Genomic DNA, 20,014 nt, shown 5'->3' on the forward strand with positions numbered 1-20,014 from the left:
AAACATACTGCCGATTACTAGTTTATTACGATTTGACTTGACTGAATAGTTAAATATTAGACCAGTCAAAACATTTCTATTGTATTACAGCCATAACTAGTGGGAAAGGATTTCAGAAATTGTATGAAAGCTAAGAGAAAGCCTGTGGGTGTGTCAGGGCGTGGGCACCTGAGAGATCCTGTATAAAACAAGTGGGAAGACCCACTCTCACACTGTATCTCTTTAGTATCCTTTTAGGAGCACAGAAACTACTTCTACTACTACTACTCTCACACAGTGCTTGAGACTGACAGATCTTCACTGCAACCATGAACAGCAAAGAGTCTCAGTCTGGTGAGTAGCCTTTAGTTTATAAAGATGGGAACTCAAGTCAATGGTATTGATTCATTTTTTTATGTGCTTTTTCCTTTGAACTTCATGTGCTCTAGAAATATACTGATGTACAGCAGTGGGGAGCAGTATTTTATATTACTCCACTGCTTTTATTTCTTTGTCAAGTTGACACAAAATGTTAACATTATTAGTTACATTATAATGTACAAGTCAGTGGAGTAATTCATGTTTTTTTCAAGTTGAAACATGTTTTATTAATACTTTAGGTAAGTCTTTATTTTTTTACAATCATAACTAACAATGTGTTTTATTCTTGTAAGCGCTTATTGTATATGACTGTTTTAGAGCACTACCTTCTCTATCTTTCCTTCTCTTTCTCACCTGCTGTAATGATTCTAAAAAGGAACACATGGATTTTACATATATTTTTGAGCTGTGGTGTCACGTTCTGACCATAGTTCTTGTGTGTTTTGCTTGTTTTAGTGTTGGTCAGGACGTGAGCTGGGTGGGCATTCTATGTTGTGTGTCTAGTTTGTCTGTTTCTGTGTTTGGCCTAATATGGTTCCCAATCAGAGGCAGGTGTTTTGTGTTGTCTCTGATTGGGAATCATATATAGGTGGCTTGTTTTGTGTTGGGATTTGTGGGGGGTTGTTTCCTGTCTTTGTGTTTTCTCTGCACCAGCTAGGACTGTATCTGTTTGCCACATTTTGTTATTTTGTAATTGTTAAGTGTTCACGTTTATCGTCATTATTAAATATGTTGATCCCAAACTACGCTGCGTCTTGGTCCGATCCCTGCTACACCTCTTCTCGTGAAGAGGAGGAAGGCTGCCGTTACATGTGGCCTTTATTTATATATTAAAACCAAGAGATTGCTTGGTATTTGATGGAAGTCAACTTAGCAAAAAAATTATAATCACATAAAAACAGTTTAGCACATACAGATGTAGGATCTTAATTTGATACATATTTTGTTGCTGAAGGTTTTGCTGCACAGCAGCAAATACAAAATTGTAGTGGATTTGCGTTTTTAGTACTCTGAACTTTCTAATGTCCACTTCGAAAGTTCAGACTTGATTTTCCCTAGCGAACAATATGTCAACCCCGACAAAAATGCCCATTTATTATAATCCATATAATAATTCACATTTCCTGTTGCTGCAGGATTATATTCCTGCTGTAGCAAACTGGGTAAAATTAAGATCCTGCATCTGTAGAGGCGATGCTCACAGATTATTTTGTGCAGACCATGAAGTACTGCTTTGTGTTAAAATTAAGAAGTGTGAAACAAATTGTTTTTGCAAATTACTCAAAATGTGCTAACAAGCAGTACATGAAGTCTAGACCTCTTAAAAATTTAACAAGTGTTTTTGTTATCCACAGGAATCCAACTGCTTATACAAAATGAGGAGTTCCGCATTGTTCTGGTCGGGAAGACAGGAGCTGGGAAAAGTGCTGCAGGAAACACCATTCTAGGGAAAACAGTTTTCACATCAACATTTTCCTCTATTTCTCAGACAAAAGACTGTAAAAAGACAAGAGGGAAGGTGGGTGAGCAAAGTGTAGCTGTTATTGACACCCCAGGTTTGTTTGATACTTCATTTTCCAATGAGGAGTCACTGAAAAAGATTGCTAAATGCATCTCTTTCTCTGCACCTGGTCCCCATGTGTTCCTGGTTGTGATCCAACTGGGAAGATTCACTGAAGAGGAGCAGAAAACTCTGGAGATAATTAAGAGATTCTTTGGTGATGAAGCATCGAAATACACCATGGTTCTCTTCACACATGGAGACCTTCTTGTTGATAATGATGTTACAATTGAACAGTTCCTGCTTAAAAATTCAGATCTGGATAGTGTACATTCCCAATGCAGTGGGGGATATCATGTCTTCAACAAGAAAGATAAGAATCCCTCCCAGGTCACTGAGCTGCTTGAGAAGATAAACAAGATGGTGAAGGTGAATGGAGGAAGCCACTACACCACTGAGATGTTCCAGAAGGCTGAGAGAGCGATTGAAGAAGAGAAGAACAGGATCATGAGAGAGGAAGAAGAGAAGATACGCAGAGAGGAGGAGAAACTGAAGAAAGAAAAAATGAAACAAGAGGCTCGGGAGAAAGAGCTTAAAGAGGAGAATGAGAGGATCCTGAGAGAGAACAAAGAGCAGAAACACAGACATGAGGAGGAACTGAAGAAAATGAAACAAGAAGCTCAGGAGAAAGCGATTACAGAGGAGAAGAAGAGAATCCAGAGAGAGAAGGAAGAGCAGAGACTCAGGGAGGAGGAACTGGAGAAAATGAAACTGGAAAAAGAGGCTAAAGAGAAAGAAATAAAGGAGGTGAGGGAAAAACATGAAAGGGAGGCAAGAGAGAGGGCTGAAGGAGAAAATGGCTTTATAGATGGTTTTATTAAAAGAGTTATTGAACCAATGGTGAAAGCAGTAAAAGGTGCTTGCGGTATACAATGAACATCTGAAACAATGCTGTTCGAGAGTCCCAAGCTTAGTCACATTGAATGTAATTACAATTGTATTGCATTGCATTGAATGCATCTACATACAGTGTACTCTGTTGCCATTCTAATGTTATAGTCTGTAACTGTAGACCCATTGACTTCTATAGATGTATATTCTATAGCTTACATAAATCTCTATGACATTTAACCTGGCTCTGCTGTGTCTGTGATTGTTTCCATTTATGTCAATAGTAAACATTATGTAATGAGAATTTAGACAAATGCCAGCTACAATAGATTACATTCAATGTTTTCATTTATATTCAATGAGGATATTTTCTTAAAATAACACAAATAATCATCATGACAGTTTATTAAAGCTGGTAATTAGCTACATACGTGATTTCAGGGTAGTTTTCATGCATTGGCATTATAAATAAAATATGTTTTAATCAACAACAAAAAATACAAAACGTCTTCATTCAGTGCATTACACTCCATGACTCGGTCGTTCCATGGACATATGGGTCGGTGAGCACACCATTGTCATTATGACATCATCAATATGGGACAGAACAGTGGAATTTTTTAGATGGATGCACACAGTTGTCCAGACTCTGTAAATCATGCTGTTTAAACAGTGAAGTAATAAAGAGACTCTCTGGCCAACACAGTTAAGGGAGAGCGGCTACGTCCCAATAGTCTTATTTATCTTTCCTCCTCCTCCTTTCCTACAGATCACTAGATAGATTAACTGGTTAGAACTGGTTATGAAGGTTAATAGCTATAGCCAAATAGTCATGAATCTTTTTAAGTTCCCTCATATTAGTTGATATATAAACGTGGCCGGGACCTTTTCCTGGTCCTGTATAGCTTCTCCTAGAGGTAAAGTTTATGAGGAATGGAAGCCATTGACGGTTATTGAGACACATATGTGAGCCATGGTGGCCTGGTCTGTCTGAGTCCTCCAGGCCAGCAGAGGGAGAAAAACAAATCCTAAACTCTGGGACCAACAAAAATTGGCATCCTATTCCATATATAATGCACTACTTTTGACCAGGATGCATGGGGCTTTGTTCAAAGTAGTACGCTATATAGGGAATAGGGTGCCATTTCATCCCAAACAGACAAGGAACCAGCAGGCCTATGAAATCAAAAGTGCAGTGATTTTCATCAGTAATTATAGTAAAGATGATGTACACCTCACTCACTTCATAAACAATTATTACACTCAGTTCTCTAATCTCTCTCACACAGGTACGGGGAAATGACCAGCGAACATTTAACATTTCAATACAGACATCAGGGGACAAACCTTAGTCATTCAGTCACACACATACTATTTTTCTCCCTCTGACACACAAGCAGGCGCAAGCTCTCTCACACACACACACACACACACAAACACACAAACACGGAACCTAGGGTGGAATAATCAGTACAAAGAGGAAAATTGCTTTTCATGATGTTTCAAAGTTACACAGGCTGTTAAAACACGCTGATGATACCTGGATCATAGTGGGTTATGGGAAGAACACTGAGAGGATACCTGGATCATAGTGGGTTATTGGAAGAACACTGAGAGGATACCTGGATCATAGAGGGTTATGGGAAGAACACTGAGAGGATACCTGGATCATAGAGGGTTATGGGAAGAACACTGAGAGGATACCTGGATCATAGAGGGTTATGGGAAGAACACTGAGAGGATACCTGGATCATAGTGGGTTATGGGAAGAACACTTTGAGTTTTGAGGGAAGAAGAAGGACCTGTTTGAATTCAATTCAAATCTCACGCACCACCCAGACCAGTGAAGAGTCATTAGTAGGAATCAAATAGAAAGATTCAGAGTGTAGAAAGTGAGTGAACAAACCAGTGACACACTGCAGTTATCAAATGGCTCCAGGTCAACAACCAGTATATAAGATCTCAAATGAATAAAAAGAAGAAAATAATGAATTCACACACACACACGCACTCACGCGCTCACGCACACACACACACACACACACACACACACACACACACACACACACACACACACACACACACACACACACACACACACACACACACACACACACACACACACACACACACACACACACACACACACACACTTTGTCAGTCAGCCCACTAGGGGGAGCCCTACTTAAGTCTGTCCCTCCGGTAGAGGCAGCCAAGGCACACAAGGCGCGGTCAGAGGAGCGAGACCATTCGCCTCCTTCAGGCACAAAGAAGGAAAGCTCAATCCAATAAGACAGCAGCCCGGACAGGAAATTAACTCATCTTGCTCAGGGGCGGGGCCAGCAGGGGGGCCCAGGATTACAGTGCGGAAGCTGCTATTCCTCCAGCCAATCGGACATCCGACGACCACCGTCGCCGAGCCGTTGTTGTTGTCCAGATGGGGGAGATGGGGGAGATGAGGGAGGGAGGGCGAGGGGAGTTGGAGACTGGATAGCCCCAGCCGTTAGGCTGCAGAAACAGGGAGGAAGAGAACGAGGCTGGATGTAGGAGACGTCTCCCTGGTGTAGGGACAGCGCCCTCTAGCGTGTCAGGAGACCTGCTGCAGTCCATAGGCTCCCCCAGAGAAAAAGCTTCCTCCTCTTCCTCTTCCAGAGACACCATGTCCAGGTCCAGAAGCAGCCCTGAATCATATGACACATCCTCCACCATCCCTCCTTTATCCTTCCTCCTTTCATCCCTCACCATCCCTCCCTTCTCCTTCCTCCTTTCATCCTCCACAATCCATCCCTTCTCCTTCCTCCTTTCATCCTCCACCATCCCTCCTTTATCCTTCCTCCTTTCATCCTCCACCATCCCTCCTTTATCCTTCCTCCTTTCATCCTCCACCATCCCTCCTTTATCCTTCCTCCTTTCCTCCTCCACCCTCCCTCCCTTCTCCTTCCTCCTTTCAACCTCCACCATCCCTCCCTTCTCTTTCCTCCTTTCATCCTCCACCATCCCTCCCTTCTCCTTCCTCCTTTCATCCTCCACCCTCCCTCCCTTCTCCTTCCTCCTTTCATCCTCCACCATCCCTCCCTTCTCCTTCCTCCTTTCATCCTCCACCATCCCTCCCTTCTCCTTCCTCCTTTCATCCTCCACCATCCCTCCTTTATCCTTACTCCTTTCATCCTCCACCATCCCTCCCTTCTCCTTCCTCCTTTCATCCTCCACCATCCCTCCTTTATCCTTCCTCCTTTCATCCTCCACCATCCCTCCTTTATCCTTCCTCCTTTCATCCTCCACCATCCTTCCTTTATCCTTCCTCCTTTCATCCTCCACCCTCCCTTCTCCTTCTCCTTCCTCCTTTCATCCTCCACCATCCCTCCCTTCTCCTTCCTCCTTTCATCCTCCACCATCCCTCCTTTATTCTTCCTCCTTTCATCCTCCACCATCCCTCCTTTAACCTTCCTCCTTTCATCCTCACCATCCCTCCTTTATCCTTCCTCCTTTCATCCTCCACCATCCCTCCTTTATCCTTCCACCTTTCATCCTCCACCATCCCTCCCTTCTCCTTTCATCCTCCACCTCCTCTTCCTCGTCTTTCCCCAAGCTCTGCAGGTCGGGGTCCCGGAGGAGGGGGGCGAGGGTTCGCCCCAGCTCGGGGGTGCAGGGGAGGGACTGGCAGCGGAGGGAGAGGTGAAGGTCAAGGCTTTGAGGTTGTCAATCTATGCATTTACAGTAAGTATGTACACAGAGTCATGGATGCATGCAATTATGTCTGTCTGTCAGTCTGTCTGTTATTGTATTTTAAATTAGAGCAGAGGACTGCAAGGTTGAGGAATGGTGTCCAATAGTCACCGACCAGGTTCTCAAAGGCAGCCAACGTCTAGCCCAAAGTCATGCACGCACAGAAAACCATCATCATCATCTTTTAATGTAGCCGACTAGCTGTAAATTAGTTTGTCTGCCTAGGTTAAAAATATATACATGTTGTATTTCTACACAGTATTTACTCAATGGAGACACACACTGTGATAGAGTTCTACTCATTAAACATTAAAACAAGAATGGAACCACTACAATGTACTGCATTGATTCAATACTCAAGTCCTCCACAGCAGTTACATGTGATTATGTTCAATAAGGGAAAGGAGGGTACTTCTTTTCTGGGTCAAAGTGGAAGAAAATATTCTATGGTGCTATTTGACAGTAGACCTACTGGGGTTGTGCAGTGGTGGTGAAAGGGTTGGGTTAAGGGTTTGTTCATACACTGTCCGTTTGTTGTGTGATAGTAGTAAAGCCTTGATTTAGGGTTGTGTGATCGTGTAAAACGGAAAAAAAATTGGTTAACTGTGTGCCTGTCATTAACTGGGGTTGTGTGTGTGTGTGTGTGTGTGTGTGTGTGTGTGTGTGTGTGTGTGTGTGTGTGTGTGTGTGTGTGTGTGTGTGTGTGTGTGTGTGTGTGTGTGTGTGTGTGTGTGTGTGTGTGTGTACCTCAGGAAGGTAGGAAGTCCGGATCAGCCTCTATCCGTGCGATGATCTCACACAGGATGATTCCAAAAGCAAACACATCCACCTAGGGGTCAGAGTCAGCCAATCACATCTGATCAATAACATCTCACTTGGCATATTCACAATAATACACCTTGAAAGAGCCTGGTCATTTGCTAGAAACATACATATTAGCTAGACCCACTAGACACAACCAGAAAAACACAGCAGGAACATGGAACAGTTGTCCTTCCAGATTGCATTATAGCATAGTACTACTGTATTGCATTACTGTGTTTGCTTCCTCTTATTATACACTCGGACCAGTGAGATAGCAGCCAGGAAACAGTAGAGTACTGTTAGTATCTTTTCATCATAGACCTCTCCTCTCAGCACCTCCGGAGCCATCCAGTAGGGGGAGCCCACCACAGCCAGAGGCTGCTGTCAGCCCCGTCACTGGAGAAGAGGAAAAAAACTAATTCTTATAGAACACATTAATTTTTCAGGAGAGAAAAACTGAATAAAATGTACAATGTATTTAAGGCTATATGTGCAGTCATGATGGGAATATGGGGAGCGAGTCATATAGTCTTCCTGTAATCTGGAGAACTTTCTCACAGCACTAACCTGTAGTCTGGAATCTTCTCACAGCACTAACCTGTAGTCTGGAATCTTCTCACAGCACTAACCTGTAGTCTGGAATCTTCTCACAGCACGAACCTGTAGTCTGGAATCTTCTCACAGCACTAACCTGTAGTCTGGAATCTTCTCACAGTACTAACCTGTAGTCTGAAATCTTCTCACAGCACTAACCTGTAGTCTGGAAACTTCTCACAGCACTAACCTGTAGTCTGGAATCTTCTCACAGCACTAACCTGTAGTCTGGAATCTTCTCACAGTACTAACCTGTAGTCTGGAATCTTCTCACAGCATTAACCTGTAGTCTGGAATCTTCTCACAGCACTAACCTGTAGTCTGGAATCTTCTCACAGCACTAACCTGTAGTCTGGAATCTTCTCACAGCACTAACCTGTAGTCTGGAATCTTCTCACAGCACTAACCTGTAGTCTGGAATCTTCTCACAGCACTAACCTGTAGTCTGGAATCTTCTCACAGCATTAACCTGTAGTCTGGAATCTTCTCACAGCACTAACCTGTAGTCTGGAATCTTCTCACAGAACTAACCTGTAGTCTGGAATCTTCTCACAGCACTAACATGTAGTCTGGAATTTTCTCACATCACTAACCTGTAGTCTGGAATCTTCTCACAGAACTAACCTGTAGTCTGGAATCTTCTCACAGCACTAACCTGTAGTCTGGAATATTCTCACAGCACTAACCTGTAGTCTGGAATCTTCTCACAGCATTAACCTGTAGTCTGGAATCTTCTCACAGCACTAACATGTAGTCTGGAATCTTCTCACAGTACTAACCTGTTGTCTGAAATCTTCTCACAGTACTAACCTGTAGTCTGGAATCTTCTCACAGCACTAACCTGTAGTCTGGAATCTTCTCACAGCACTAACCTGTAGTCTGGAAACTTCTCTGCCAGACTAAAGTCTCCCACTACTGCAGTGAACACACCATTCTCACAGCGCACCAGACAGTTCTATGAGAGAGAAAGGAGAGAGAGGGCATATGAGTGTGTGTGAGAGATGAAATGAACGATTAGTGCAAGATGAAGTGAAGGGAGGTGTTCCTGTGTGTCTGTCTGGAGGCTGATGGGAGGAGCTATAGGAGTGCGGGCTCATTGTAGTGGCTGGAATGGAATCAATGGAAAAAGGTTAAACACGTTGTTTTCATGTGTTTTACGTGTTTGGTAACATTCCATTGATTCTATTTCAACCATTACAATGAGCCCTCCCTCCTATAGCTCCTCCCACCAGCCTCCTCTGATTTGAACAGTATAATGTAATAGTTTATGTAAAGTCATGCGCCCTCTGTTTGAAACAATGAGAGAGACTCAAATATCACGTTCATTTGTACATATCCACTGCATACATGAATCATGTCAAAGTTGGTTCCTGTTTCAGTCACTTTGGTCATGTTTGGTGGGTGGAATAAAAACACAACATGACTGAAGACTCCCACAATGCAGGCGCTGGCTTCAAGACGATGTTGATGAAGAGCAACTGCACAAACTTCCAGTCGACTGCAGCAGAGAGGAAGAGGTAAAGAGAGGGATAACTGGGCCCAAAATCTGTCTTCTCCAGCAGGTGGCTTTTAGTTATTTTTTTCACTCAACAAGCGAGGAATGTTTGTTTGGAGGTCAATGAAAGAGTGTTGAATTTGGTTCACAAAAAATGAAGGCGTATTTGCTACGTGTGGCTTATTTGAGTTTCGTAATGCTTAGGTTGTTAGGAGTGCACTGATATAAGTAGGACACGTGACATCCTGGTAACTTTGAGAAAAACATTTTATATCAGAGTTGTGCCTGTTGTTCAGACGTGTGTCTGTCTTCTGATTGGTTAGAATAGTCCCACCTGATCTTGCCTCCTGACTGCCTTCTATTTTTGAAGACATTTCTTTCCATTGTTAAAGTCACTGGGTTATCTGGTCAATATAATGGATCATCTGTGACTGCAGTCAAAACTCCATGACCTTTGATCACATGTTTTTTGTAAAGTTTATGCAGTTGTCATGTAGGCACACATTTTTCCCGCATTATGCACCACATTAAAAGGCCGACTTGACAGAAGTACGTTACGTTTTCAATATTGTAGACTGTACAATGCAAAGTGTTTTTAAAACTAACCATGGCCATTTACCGTGGCCAATTAATGGGATTAACCATATTATTACAGCCACTAGAGGGCACTCAAAATTAAACCATGACAAAAGTAGAAAGTATTCTTGAAGAACTGACAAAGGGTGAAAGTTGGCCTGGCTGGAAAAAGGGAGAAAAAGAAGACATTCTACCTGGTAACACTGGAGGGAAGCCAAGCTCTTCAGCCAAGACAGAGAACACCAGACATTAACTCTTATCTCCTCTCACAATTTACAGGACAGGATGTTCAGAAATGTCCTTTAGCTTTACTTCTTACAGGATGAACATAGGTTTTGCTTGTGACTCTTAGTGACGACCACATAGATGCACTTGGGTATTGCATATTTTGAGAGTCAAGAATGTAATATTTTCCTGAATGAGGGCATGTATTTCTGTATTTTACATAAGACTTGAACTACAGCATGACTCCCCTTTACAATAGACATAATACTAGTAATACAGCCCCGCAGAATCTAATGAACATAATACAAACATCTAAACCTGTCAATTTAAACTAGAGATATCTGTTTTTCTGCTGAGTCTCAATCCACCGGTTCCACAGGAAGTAGTTTGGAGGATTGGGGTTCTGCGATTTATTTGCTGACTGTATTTCAGGGGTGTCAAACTCATTCCACGGAGGGCCTAGTGTCTGCAGGTTTTTGGTTTTTCCTTTCAATAAAGCCCTAGACAACCAGGTGTGGGGAGTTCCTAACTAATTAGTGATGTTAATTCATCAAGCTGTACCTGTAGTTAGTACTACATCCACCCAGGTCTCTGTCACCAACACTACAGCTGTACCTGTAGTTAGTAATACATCCACCCAGGTCTCTGTCACCAACACTACAGCTGTACCTGTAGTTAGTAATACATCCACCCAGGTCTCTGTCACCAACACTACAGCTGTACCTGTAGTTAGTACTACATCCACCCAGGTCTCTGTCACCAACACTACAGCTGTACCTGTAGTTAGTACTACATCCACCCAGGTCTCTGTCACCAACACTACAACTGTACCTGTAGTTAGTACTACATCCACCCAGGTCTCTGTCACCAACACTACAGCTGTACCTGTAGTTAGTACTACATCCACCCAGGTCTCTGTCACCAACACTACAGCTGTACCTGTAGTTAGTACTACATCCACCCAGGTCTCTGTCACCAACACTACAGCTGTACCTGTAGTTAGTTCTACATCCACCCAGGTCTCTGTCACCAACACTACAGCTGTACCTGTAGTTAGTACTACATCCACCCAGGTCTCTGTCACCAACACTACAGCTGTACCTGTAGTTAGTACTATATCCCACCCAGGTCTCTGTCACCAACACTACAGCTGTACCTGTAGTTAGTACTACATCCACCCAGGTCTCTGTCACCAACACTACAGCTGTATCTGTAGTTCGTACTACATCCACCCAGGTCTCTGTCACCAACACTACAGCTGTACCTGTAGTTAGTACTAAATGCACCCAGGTCTCTGTCACCAACACTACAGATGTACCTGTAGTTAGTACTACAACCACCAGAGGGCCACCTTTGACCCTGTCCCTGTATATAAGCAGGGGTTCATAAACGTTTTCAGCCTGAGACACAAATTAGAAATTCTATGTTATTTGGGACTCAAGGTTCTGAAAATATACAACTATGTGTAAATATTGGTACATTTCATTGCCCTTATGCCTAAAACAAATGCAATATAAACAAAAACAAATACAATTTATTTCAATAACCATATAAATAGCTATTCATGTTTATTTTTCCCCATTAAAAACACTCATATCTGTCTAAGTTTGAACTGTTGCTGTTAAAATACAATAAATAATTTTCATTCTGAACCCGAATAAACTGATTAATCACATCACACAGATGAATTACAGTACACACACAGACACACACACTCACACACACACACACACACAGACACACTCCGTTTTTGATCGTGCAACCCTAAGTAACAGTACAGATGAAAAATGATCAGGCCTACTGTACATCTTACTGTGGAAAGTATTTTTGAAAAAAAGTCTAAGTTGGAACTGCTGCTGTTGAAATACTCATTACTCAGCACTTTCCCACACAAAACACATTGTGGGAGCGCCTTGTTATTCCTCAAGTTTGTTTGAAACCAAGAGAGAGAAACTCATGGCTGTATTTGCGTTTCATGACGATTGAGCTCAGTCAGGACTGGAGTGATGGCGAGCAGGAACGACAAGTCAGTGGCTGACAGCGCATCATCTGCTGCTGGACGAAGTGCTGCAGTTTGTGGGTGCGGAGGGATCTTCAAGAAAACTGCAGAAAAAAAAGAAATGCTCGAGCATCTCCCACACGCACAGCTGCTAAACTGAGCAGAGAGCGTTGCTAAGCAGAGCGCGTTGCTAAGCAGAGACCGTTGCTAAGCAGATACCGTTGCTAAGCAGAGACCCTTGCTAAGCAGAGACCGCTGCTAAGCAGAGACCGCTGCCAAGCAGAGAGCAGTTGTACTTGGACAAATCAATTCCAGAAATAAATGAAATAATGATACAGTTACTCTGACACGTCACGACCCATACTTTAAAAAAGGCTGATCTAAGGATCTGAGCTGTCTCTCCTCCTGTGGAATAGAGTAGAGCTATAGAGTTGTGTAATAGTTAATGTAGGTAGATGTCATGTGCAATCGGTTGTGTTAAGATAATGAGAGTTAATGACTATAGATACTGGTATGTATGTGTATATTCTGTTGTACTAAGACACTTTAAATATACCGTTTTTTGTTGCTGTCATAATACACTACGTGGAAGTTTTTCTTCCCCCTTCATATTCGATCATATTATGTTTTAATTGAATTTCCCTTTTAAATCTCTGAAACTGTGGAGATCTTAGCTCTGTCTCAATTAATCTTTCCTTCAGTCCTCGCATCCTCTCTCCTCGCCCCCTTCACAAAACTCATTGGAAAATATGTTCCAAGTGGAGGGACCTTGGACCTTCTCTTCTAATAGGGTTGACAAAGAGGAGAGGAGATAGGATGCGAGGAATCCCAGAAATAACTGATTGAGACTTAGCCCTTTTCAGAGGATTGGCCTAACAGAGTGCTTTCACAGTAACTTGGCCTAGACCTCAAAGAACAAGCAAAAGCACACGTGTGAAGTTTCCCCCTAAAATAAAGCTGACTGGCAGAAATACCTATTGAGAAAGATTGAGACCTACATTTCCCACAAGACCCTGAATAACTATCCACACTGATAGAAAAAATGCCCCTATGTGGCTAGTCTGTTGTGGGGTTGCTAGCTAGTCTGTTGTGGGGTTGCTAGCTAGTCTGTTGTGGGGTTGCTAGCTAGTCTGTTGTGGGGTTGCTAGCTAGTCTGTTGTAAGGGTAAATATCTAGCCTATTGTAGGGTCACTAGCTAGTCTGTTGTGGGGTTGCTAGCTAGCCTGTTGTAAGGGTAAATATCTAGCCTATTGTAGGGTCACTAGCTAGTCTGTTGTGGGGTTGCTAGCTAGCCTGTTGTAAGGGTAAATATCTAGCCTATTGTAGGCTCACTAGCTAGTCTGTTGTGGGGTTGCTAGCTAGCCTGTTGTAAGGGTAGCTATCTAGCCTATTGTAGGGTCACTAGCTAGTCTGTTGTGGGGTTGCTAGCTAGTCTGTTGTGGGGTTGCTAGCTAGCCTGTTGTAAGGGTAAATATCTAGCCTATTGTAGGCTCACTGGCTAGTCTGTTGTGGGGTTGCTAGCTAGCCTGTTGTAAGGGTAAATATCTAGCCTATTGTAGGCTCACTAGCTAGTCTGTTGTGGGGTTGCTAGCTAGCCTGTTGTAAGGGTAGCTATCTAGCCTATTGTAGGCTCACTAGCTAGTCTGTTGTGGGGTTGCTAGCTAGCCTATTGTAAGGGTAAATATCTAGCCTATTGTAGGCTCACTAGCTAGTCTGTTGTGGGGTTGCTAGCTAGCCTGTTGTAAGGGTAGCTATCTAGCCTATTGTAGGCTCACTAGCTAGTCTGTTGTGGGGTTGCTAGCTAGCCTATTGTAAGGGTAAATATCTAGCCTACTGTAGGCTCACTAGCTAGTCTGTTGTGGGGTTGCTAACTAGCCTGTTGTAAGGGTAGCTATCTAGCCTATTGTAGGCTCACTAGCTAGTCTGTTGTGGGGTTGCTAGCTAGCCTATTGTAAGGGTAAATATCTAGCCTATTGTAGGCTCACTAGCTAGTCTGTTGTGGGGTTGCTAGCTAGCCTGTTGTAAGTGTAAATATCTAGCCTATTGTATGGTCACTAGCTAGTCTGTTGTGGGGTTGCTAGCTAGTCTGTTGTAAGGGTAAATATCTAGCCTATTGTAGGCTCACTAGCTAGTCTGTTGTGGGGTTGCTAGCTAGTCTGTTGTAAGGGTAAATATCTAGCCTATTGTAGGCTCACTAGCTAGTCTGTTGTGGGGTTGCTAGCTAGTCTGTTGTAAGGGTAAATATCTAGCCTATTGTAGGCTCACTAGCTAGTCTGTTGTGGGGTTGCTAGCTAGTCTGTTGTAAGGGTAAATATCTAGCCTATTGTAGGCTCACTAGCTAGTCTGTTGTGGGGTTGCTAGCTAGCCTGTTGTAAGGGTAGCTATCTAGCCTGTTGTAGGGTCAATAGCTAGCTTATTGTAAGGCCTTGTAAGGCCTTGTAGGTCGGTAGGTCAAGAAAGATCATCTGTTTACAAGAAATGGTATATGACTTCAAATAAGTCACATGGTACCACAGTGGAGTGTCAGGAGGAAACCTTATAATCCTGACCACTCTTCGACTTCTCCTTTTCTTTCACCATACGTTCCTCTTTTCATCTTTCACTTTCCCTGTTGTTGTTGTGGAATATGCAAACTGTATGTCAAATCTAAAGAATGTGCTGCATTAGCAGACTCAAGTCAGGGCCCGTATTTATCACGTCTCAGAGGAGAAGTGCTGATCTAGGATCTGTTTGACACTGTCAATTATCTTGTAATCTTTTGGGCTAACCACATTGGAACACTAATCTTTAAGGACAAGAACTGGCAGTGGTTTGAGCAAAGTATACTGCTATTGTTTTCAGGAATGTTAACCTACGGCAGGGACAGGAGGGGTGGAAGGAGAAATGGGTGGGATGATGAGAAAGATAGGAGGGATGATAGGAGGGACAGGAGGTGTGATAGGAGGGACGGTATGGGTGATAGGAGAGACGGTAGGGGTGATAAGAGAGACGGACAGGCGGTAGGGGTGAAAAGAGAGATGGAGAGGGGTGATAGGAGAGACGAAAGGGGTAGAAGGGGTGATAGGAGAGACAAATGAGAGACAGGAGGGACAGAAGTGTTGATAGGAGAGACAGGAACGGTGATAGGAGAGACAGGAAGGGTGATAGGAGAGACGGGAGGGGTGATAGGAGAGACAGGAGGGGTGATAGGAGAGACAGGAGGGGTGATAGGAGGGATGGGAGGGGTGATAGGAGAGACAGGAAGGATGATCGGAAAGACAGGAAGGGTGATAGGAATGGACGGGAGGGGTGATAGGAGGGATGGGAGGGGTGATAGGAGAGACAGGAAGGATGATCGGAAAGACAGGAAGGGTGATAGGAGGGACGGGAGGGGTGATAGGAGGGACGGGAGGTGTGATAGGAGAGACGAGGGGTGATAGGAGAGACGAGAGGGGTGATAGGAGAGTTGTGAGTGGTGATTGGAGAGACAGGGGGGGGTTATGAATGGACAGGAGGGTTGATAGGAGGAATGGGTGATAGGAGATCCAGGAGAGAGGGGGGGTGATAGGAGAGATGAGAAGGGTGATAGTAGAGATGAGAGGGGTGATAGGAGAGACGAGAGGGGTGATAGGAGATCCAGGAGAGAGGGGGGGGTGATAGGAGAGATGAGAAGGGTGATAGTAGAGATGAGAGGGGTGATATGAGAGACGAGGGGGTGATTGGAGGAACGGGAGGTGTGATAGGAGAGACGAGATGGCTGAAAGGAGGGACAGGAGGGGTGATTGGAGAGACGAGTGGTTATAGGAGAGACAAGAGGGGTGATAGGAGAGACAAGAGGGGTGATAGGAGAGATGAGAGGGGTGATAGAAGTGACAGAAGGGGTGATGGGAGAGTATGGAGAGGTGATAGGAGAGACGAGAGGGGTGATAGGCAAAACAGGAGAGACAGGAGGGGTGATAGGAGACGAGAGAGACAGGAGGGGTGATAGGAGAGACGAGGGGGTGATAGGAGGAACGGGAGGTGTGATAGGAGAGACGAGAGGGCTGAAAGGAGAGACAGGAAAGGTGATTGGAGGGACGAGAGGAGAGACAAGAGGGGTGATAGGAGATACAAAAGGGGTGATAGGAGAGACGAGAGGGGTGATAGAAGTGACAGAGGGGGTGAGAGGAGAGATGAGAGGGGTGATAGGAGACACAGGAGAGACAGGAGGGGTGATAGGAGAGACGAGCGGGTGATTGGATGAACGGGAGGTGTGATAGGAGAGAAGAGAGGGCTGAAAGGAGAGACAGGAAGGGTGATTGGAGGGATGAGAGGAGTGATAGGAATGGACAGGAGGGGTGATAGGAGGGATGGGTGATAGGAGAGACGAAAGGGGTGAAAGGAGAGACAGGAAGGGTGATAGGAGAGACGGGAGGGGTGATAGGAGAGACAGGAGGGGTGATAGTTGCGACAGGAGGGGTGATAGGAGACAGGAGGGGTGAAAGGAGAGACCGGAGGGTTGATCGGAGAGTTGTGAGTGGTGATTGGAGAGACGAGAGGGGTGATAAGACAGACGGAAGGGGTGATAAGAGCGATAGGAAGGGTGATGGGAGAGACAGGAAGATAGATAGGAGAGACGGTGGCAGGGATGTGTGATGTGAAATCACATGATTTCATGATAAAATGTTTTGGCAGTGAGGGTGTGTAATGTGAGGTGTCCTACGATGAACGTCAACAAGATGCGTGACCAGCATTGTTAAAAAGACCTACACAAAAGTTCCATCTAACTGAATTGTCTGTATGCTGAGAGACAGTAATGCACTAAACAAACAATGTGTGACTATGTGCTCTTTGCCACCTGGAACACAACAATGGTTTCAGTTCTGTACCCTCCTCATAACCACCATTAACCTAAAAAAAAACGGTTTTTATTCAATCTGAACATACCGGTTGATGTCTTAAAGAAACAATAGCAAAGCACTCGCCGCTACTGTTTTGGTAGAGAAATGAGGTACAGGCCTGGAGAAATTCATGGACAGACCTATGGCTACTACAAGGACTGACCATCCATGATATAAACAAGTACAGTTTAACCATGTCTTGAGGCTATACAGTGTTAGTTTACATTTACATGTGTGATGTGCATGTCTTCATTCACCCAGGTATATGTATCTGTCTCCAGGTGCCACACACTGCAGTTAGGGGCGGGGCTTGGCTGATACACACCTTGCGTTTGGGTCAGTCTACAAATCTCCATGATGTGTGAAGGTTGGTGTGCCCTGGGAGGATGGAAGCTGAGATGGTGTCGGTTTTATTCATTTCCAGTGTGGCCTGCTGGCGTTTGTATGTGTAGTGGTGTGTGGGTAAAATGACTAGGGAAGACCCCCCCAAAAAAAATCCATATTAAAATCTATGTGTTTTGATAATTCCGTTGTTTGCTCTATAACCTGTTAATTCATCAACCTTGAGACTGTGATATATAGGCATAAGGCCGAGGCAATAAGACACAGTGGCAGAATAAATTCAACCCCACCTTTGATTCATCACAAAACCGGATAACAACCTCTGTCCAGTGAGTCCATAAAGCATATTCCATGTACAGTAACAGACAGTTACATGACCTACAGCATGGTCAAGCAAGTTCATGTTTTAGGACCACTAAACAACTAAACTACTATTGATTTAGAACCACAGAGAGTTACCGCAAGTCACAAAGAAAACCGGAGCTGCCTCCACTATTCCAGCACTATTTCAACTTCAACATTTCAACATAATCAAATCACCTCTGCTTAGTCTAATACAGTGACACACAGAATTGCTTTTCATATAAAAGTTCTACCCAGTCAGTGACCACACCCACCTGAGCACAGACATTATGCCAGCGTCGTGGAGCGCCACCTTTTGCCAGAGTGCATAAAACCCCTCGCGACGAAATTCACATTAGACCAAGCATATGGACGGTGTTGAACCAGACGTCACAAATGGTTAGACTCTACCAGACCAGTACACGGACGGTAAGCTGGATGTGTAAAATGGTTAGACTTCACATTAGACCAGCGTGACCGACAGCGTGAGCTGGAAGGTACGAAATGGTTAGAAACTCTGAAACTTTCAACAGAGAAGAAGAAAATATCTATTAGACCAAGCAGGCGGACAATGTTGAACCGAACGTCACAAATGGTTAGACTCTACCAGACCAGTATACATGCAGCGTGAGCTGAATACATCACAAATGGTCAGGAACTCTCGACGAGTGAAGAATATAGACTAAACATTCACAGTCCGCAGCTCAATATGTAAAATAGTCTAGGAAACTCAACCCAAGATGAGAAAAGAAAAAAAATGCTCTATCGAACGACCATTGGTACGTCTGGAAGATCCATTCTAACATACACTCTGAGACCAACCTACTACAACTACAAAGGACATGGTGATCTCTGGTGGAAAACCATAGACTTTCTGTCGACTGACTCCACAGACTGATCAGGCGCTTTCAACAGAGCGAGACGACAAAGACATACGAGCGTAAATATGTGTTGCATTTCTAATGAGCGGTTGTTAGGGTGCTAAATATCCATATTTACAATGAGCGTATTATTCAACTGTATGTACAATAGTTGAATTCCTTTGTCTCTTCTTCTCCTGCTCTTTCTTCCCCCCTTTCATTGTGTAACAAGCTGTCATATCGGGTTATTCCACTTGGGACTTTTCATTGCATCATGTTAGTAACCAATATATTATGTATCCTGTGTGTGTGTTTATGTAATTCTGTGTGATTATTTAGTTAGTAAATAAATAATTAAGCCAATTGTGTTTCATCATGGAGACTAGAGTTCGTACAGATTTATAGGATATTACGCTGTTCAGAATGAGACTGTTGAGGTAATAATGATGATTGATCTATGACGGCTATGATATCGAGATATTTCTTAAATAAACTTTTCCTGTGGTGCCCCAGATTACTACTTAACTAATTGTTATATAATTAATTTAATTGCGTAATAATTGAACGTGGTATGTAATTATTCAATGAATAGCAGTCATCACATTAATGACAGTCACGACACGACAACACACTGCGCAATTTAGACTAAGAATGCATTGAGATACCGTTATTTCAGTACCATGCCAATCGAGACAGGAAAACAGGGACAAATGTGGGTTGTAATGAGAAGAGTTATTACAGGCAATAAAAGGCTGTTTGTAAATGTACATTCTAATCGTGATGGTGTGTGCCAGGTTGAGAAGATTGAATTCAAGTGATAGACTCAAAGTAAAGCACTAAGGACTGTTATTCTAAGTTTGGGTTGGATAATTTATCAAATGTTTTAATTATGATGAGGATAAAGTGAGAGAGAGCGCTACTCTCAAAATGTGTGGGGTGGGTGCACTGGTCGAACTTATTGGGTCTTGAGAGGGTTTTTCTCTCTAGAAACCATATATTTAAGTGTCCTCCAAGAGGGAGGTTATTAGAGAACTCACTGGAAAATATCTTGAGTGAACCATGAAGAGGTTTTTGTTATACAATGTTATCATAATCCTAATGCATATGGATTGCTGGATGATACAGTACAATTAATTGCATACAAGGCTCATAGTCTTTGTGTCGCGTTAAAACCCAAGGATGAAAATGAAGGAGACGGGCATGGAGACTAGCATCCCATGGCCATAGAACGGAGCGGATGGACGGTTCTTCCAAGCCTTAGTCGCACAAAGGGTGGTGTGAAATTATTAAACATGTATTTTCTCTCTTCCCTGTTCAAGTCAATCTGTTTTTAGGTGCCTTGGAAAATAAGAGTGATCATTGATCCAGAGGAGGGATTGGTGTAAAAAAAGAAGAATAGTGCTGACACAAGCAACTAACATAGACAATCACCCACGAAAT

The 20,014-nt window shown here is 43.5% G+C and overlaps 1 protein-coding gene and 1 pseudogene across 1 annotated transcript; one reads left to right on the forward strand and one right to left on the reverse strand.

Annotated features, from left to right (window-relative positions):
• The first annotated feature begins 230 nt into the window (after positions 1 to 230).
• Positions 231 to 2,992, forward strand: LOC129841563 (GTPase IMAP family member 9-like). The gene is made up of 2 exons (XM_055909898.1): positions 231 to 333; positions 1,716 to 2,992. The coding sequence occupies exons 1-2, from the start codon at positions 309 to 311 to the stop codon at positions 2,795 to 2,797; spliced, it is 1,107 nt and encodes a 368-aa protein (XP_055765873.1). The 5' UTR covers positions 231 to 308; the 3' UTR covers positions 2,798 to 2,992.
• A 1,945-nt stretch (positions 2,993 to 4,937) lies between these two features.
• LOC129841049 (uncharacterized) overlaps positions 4,938 to 20,014 on the reverse strand; it is a 28,673-nt pseudogene continuing 13,596 nt past the window's right edge.

Source organism: Salvelinus fontinalis, chromosome 42, assembly GCF_029448725.1.
Source record: "Salvelinus fontinalis isolate EN_2023a chromosome 42, ASM2944872v1, whole genome shotgun sequence".
Lineage (NCBI taxonomy): Eukaryota > Metazoa > Chordata > Actinopteri > Salmoniformes > Salmonidae > Salvelinus > Salvelinus fontinalis.

What these genes read in the sequence shown, in the direction of transcription:
- LOC129841563 (XM_055909898.1), top strand. Translation starts at nt 309, where the DNA reads ATGAACAGCAAAGAGTCTCAGTCTG. An exon ending in CAGCAAAGAGTCTCAGTCTG is followed by an intron (nt 334 to 1,715) that starts GTGAGTAGCCTT and finishes TGTTATCCACAG; the next exon opens with GAATCCAACTGCTTATACAA.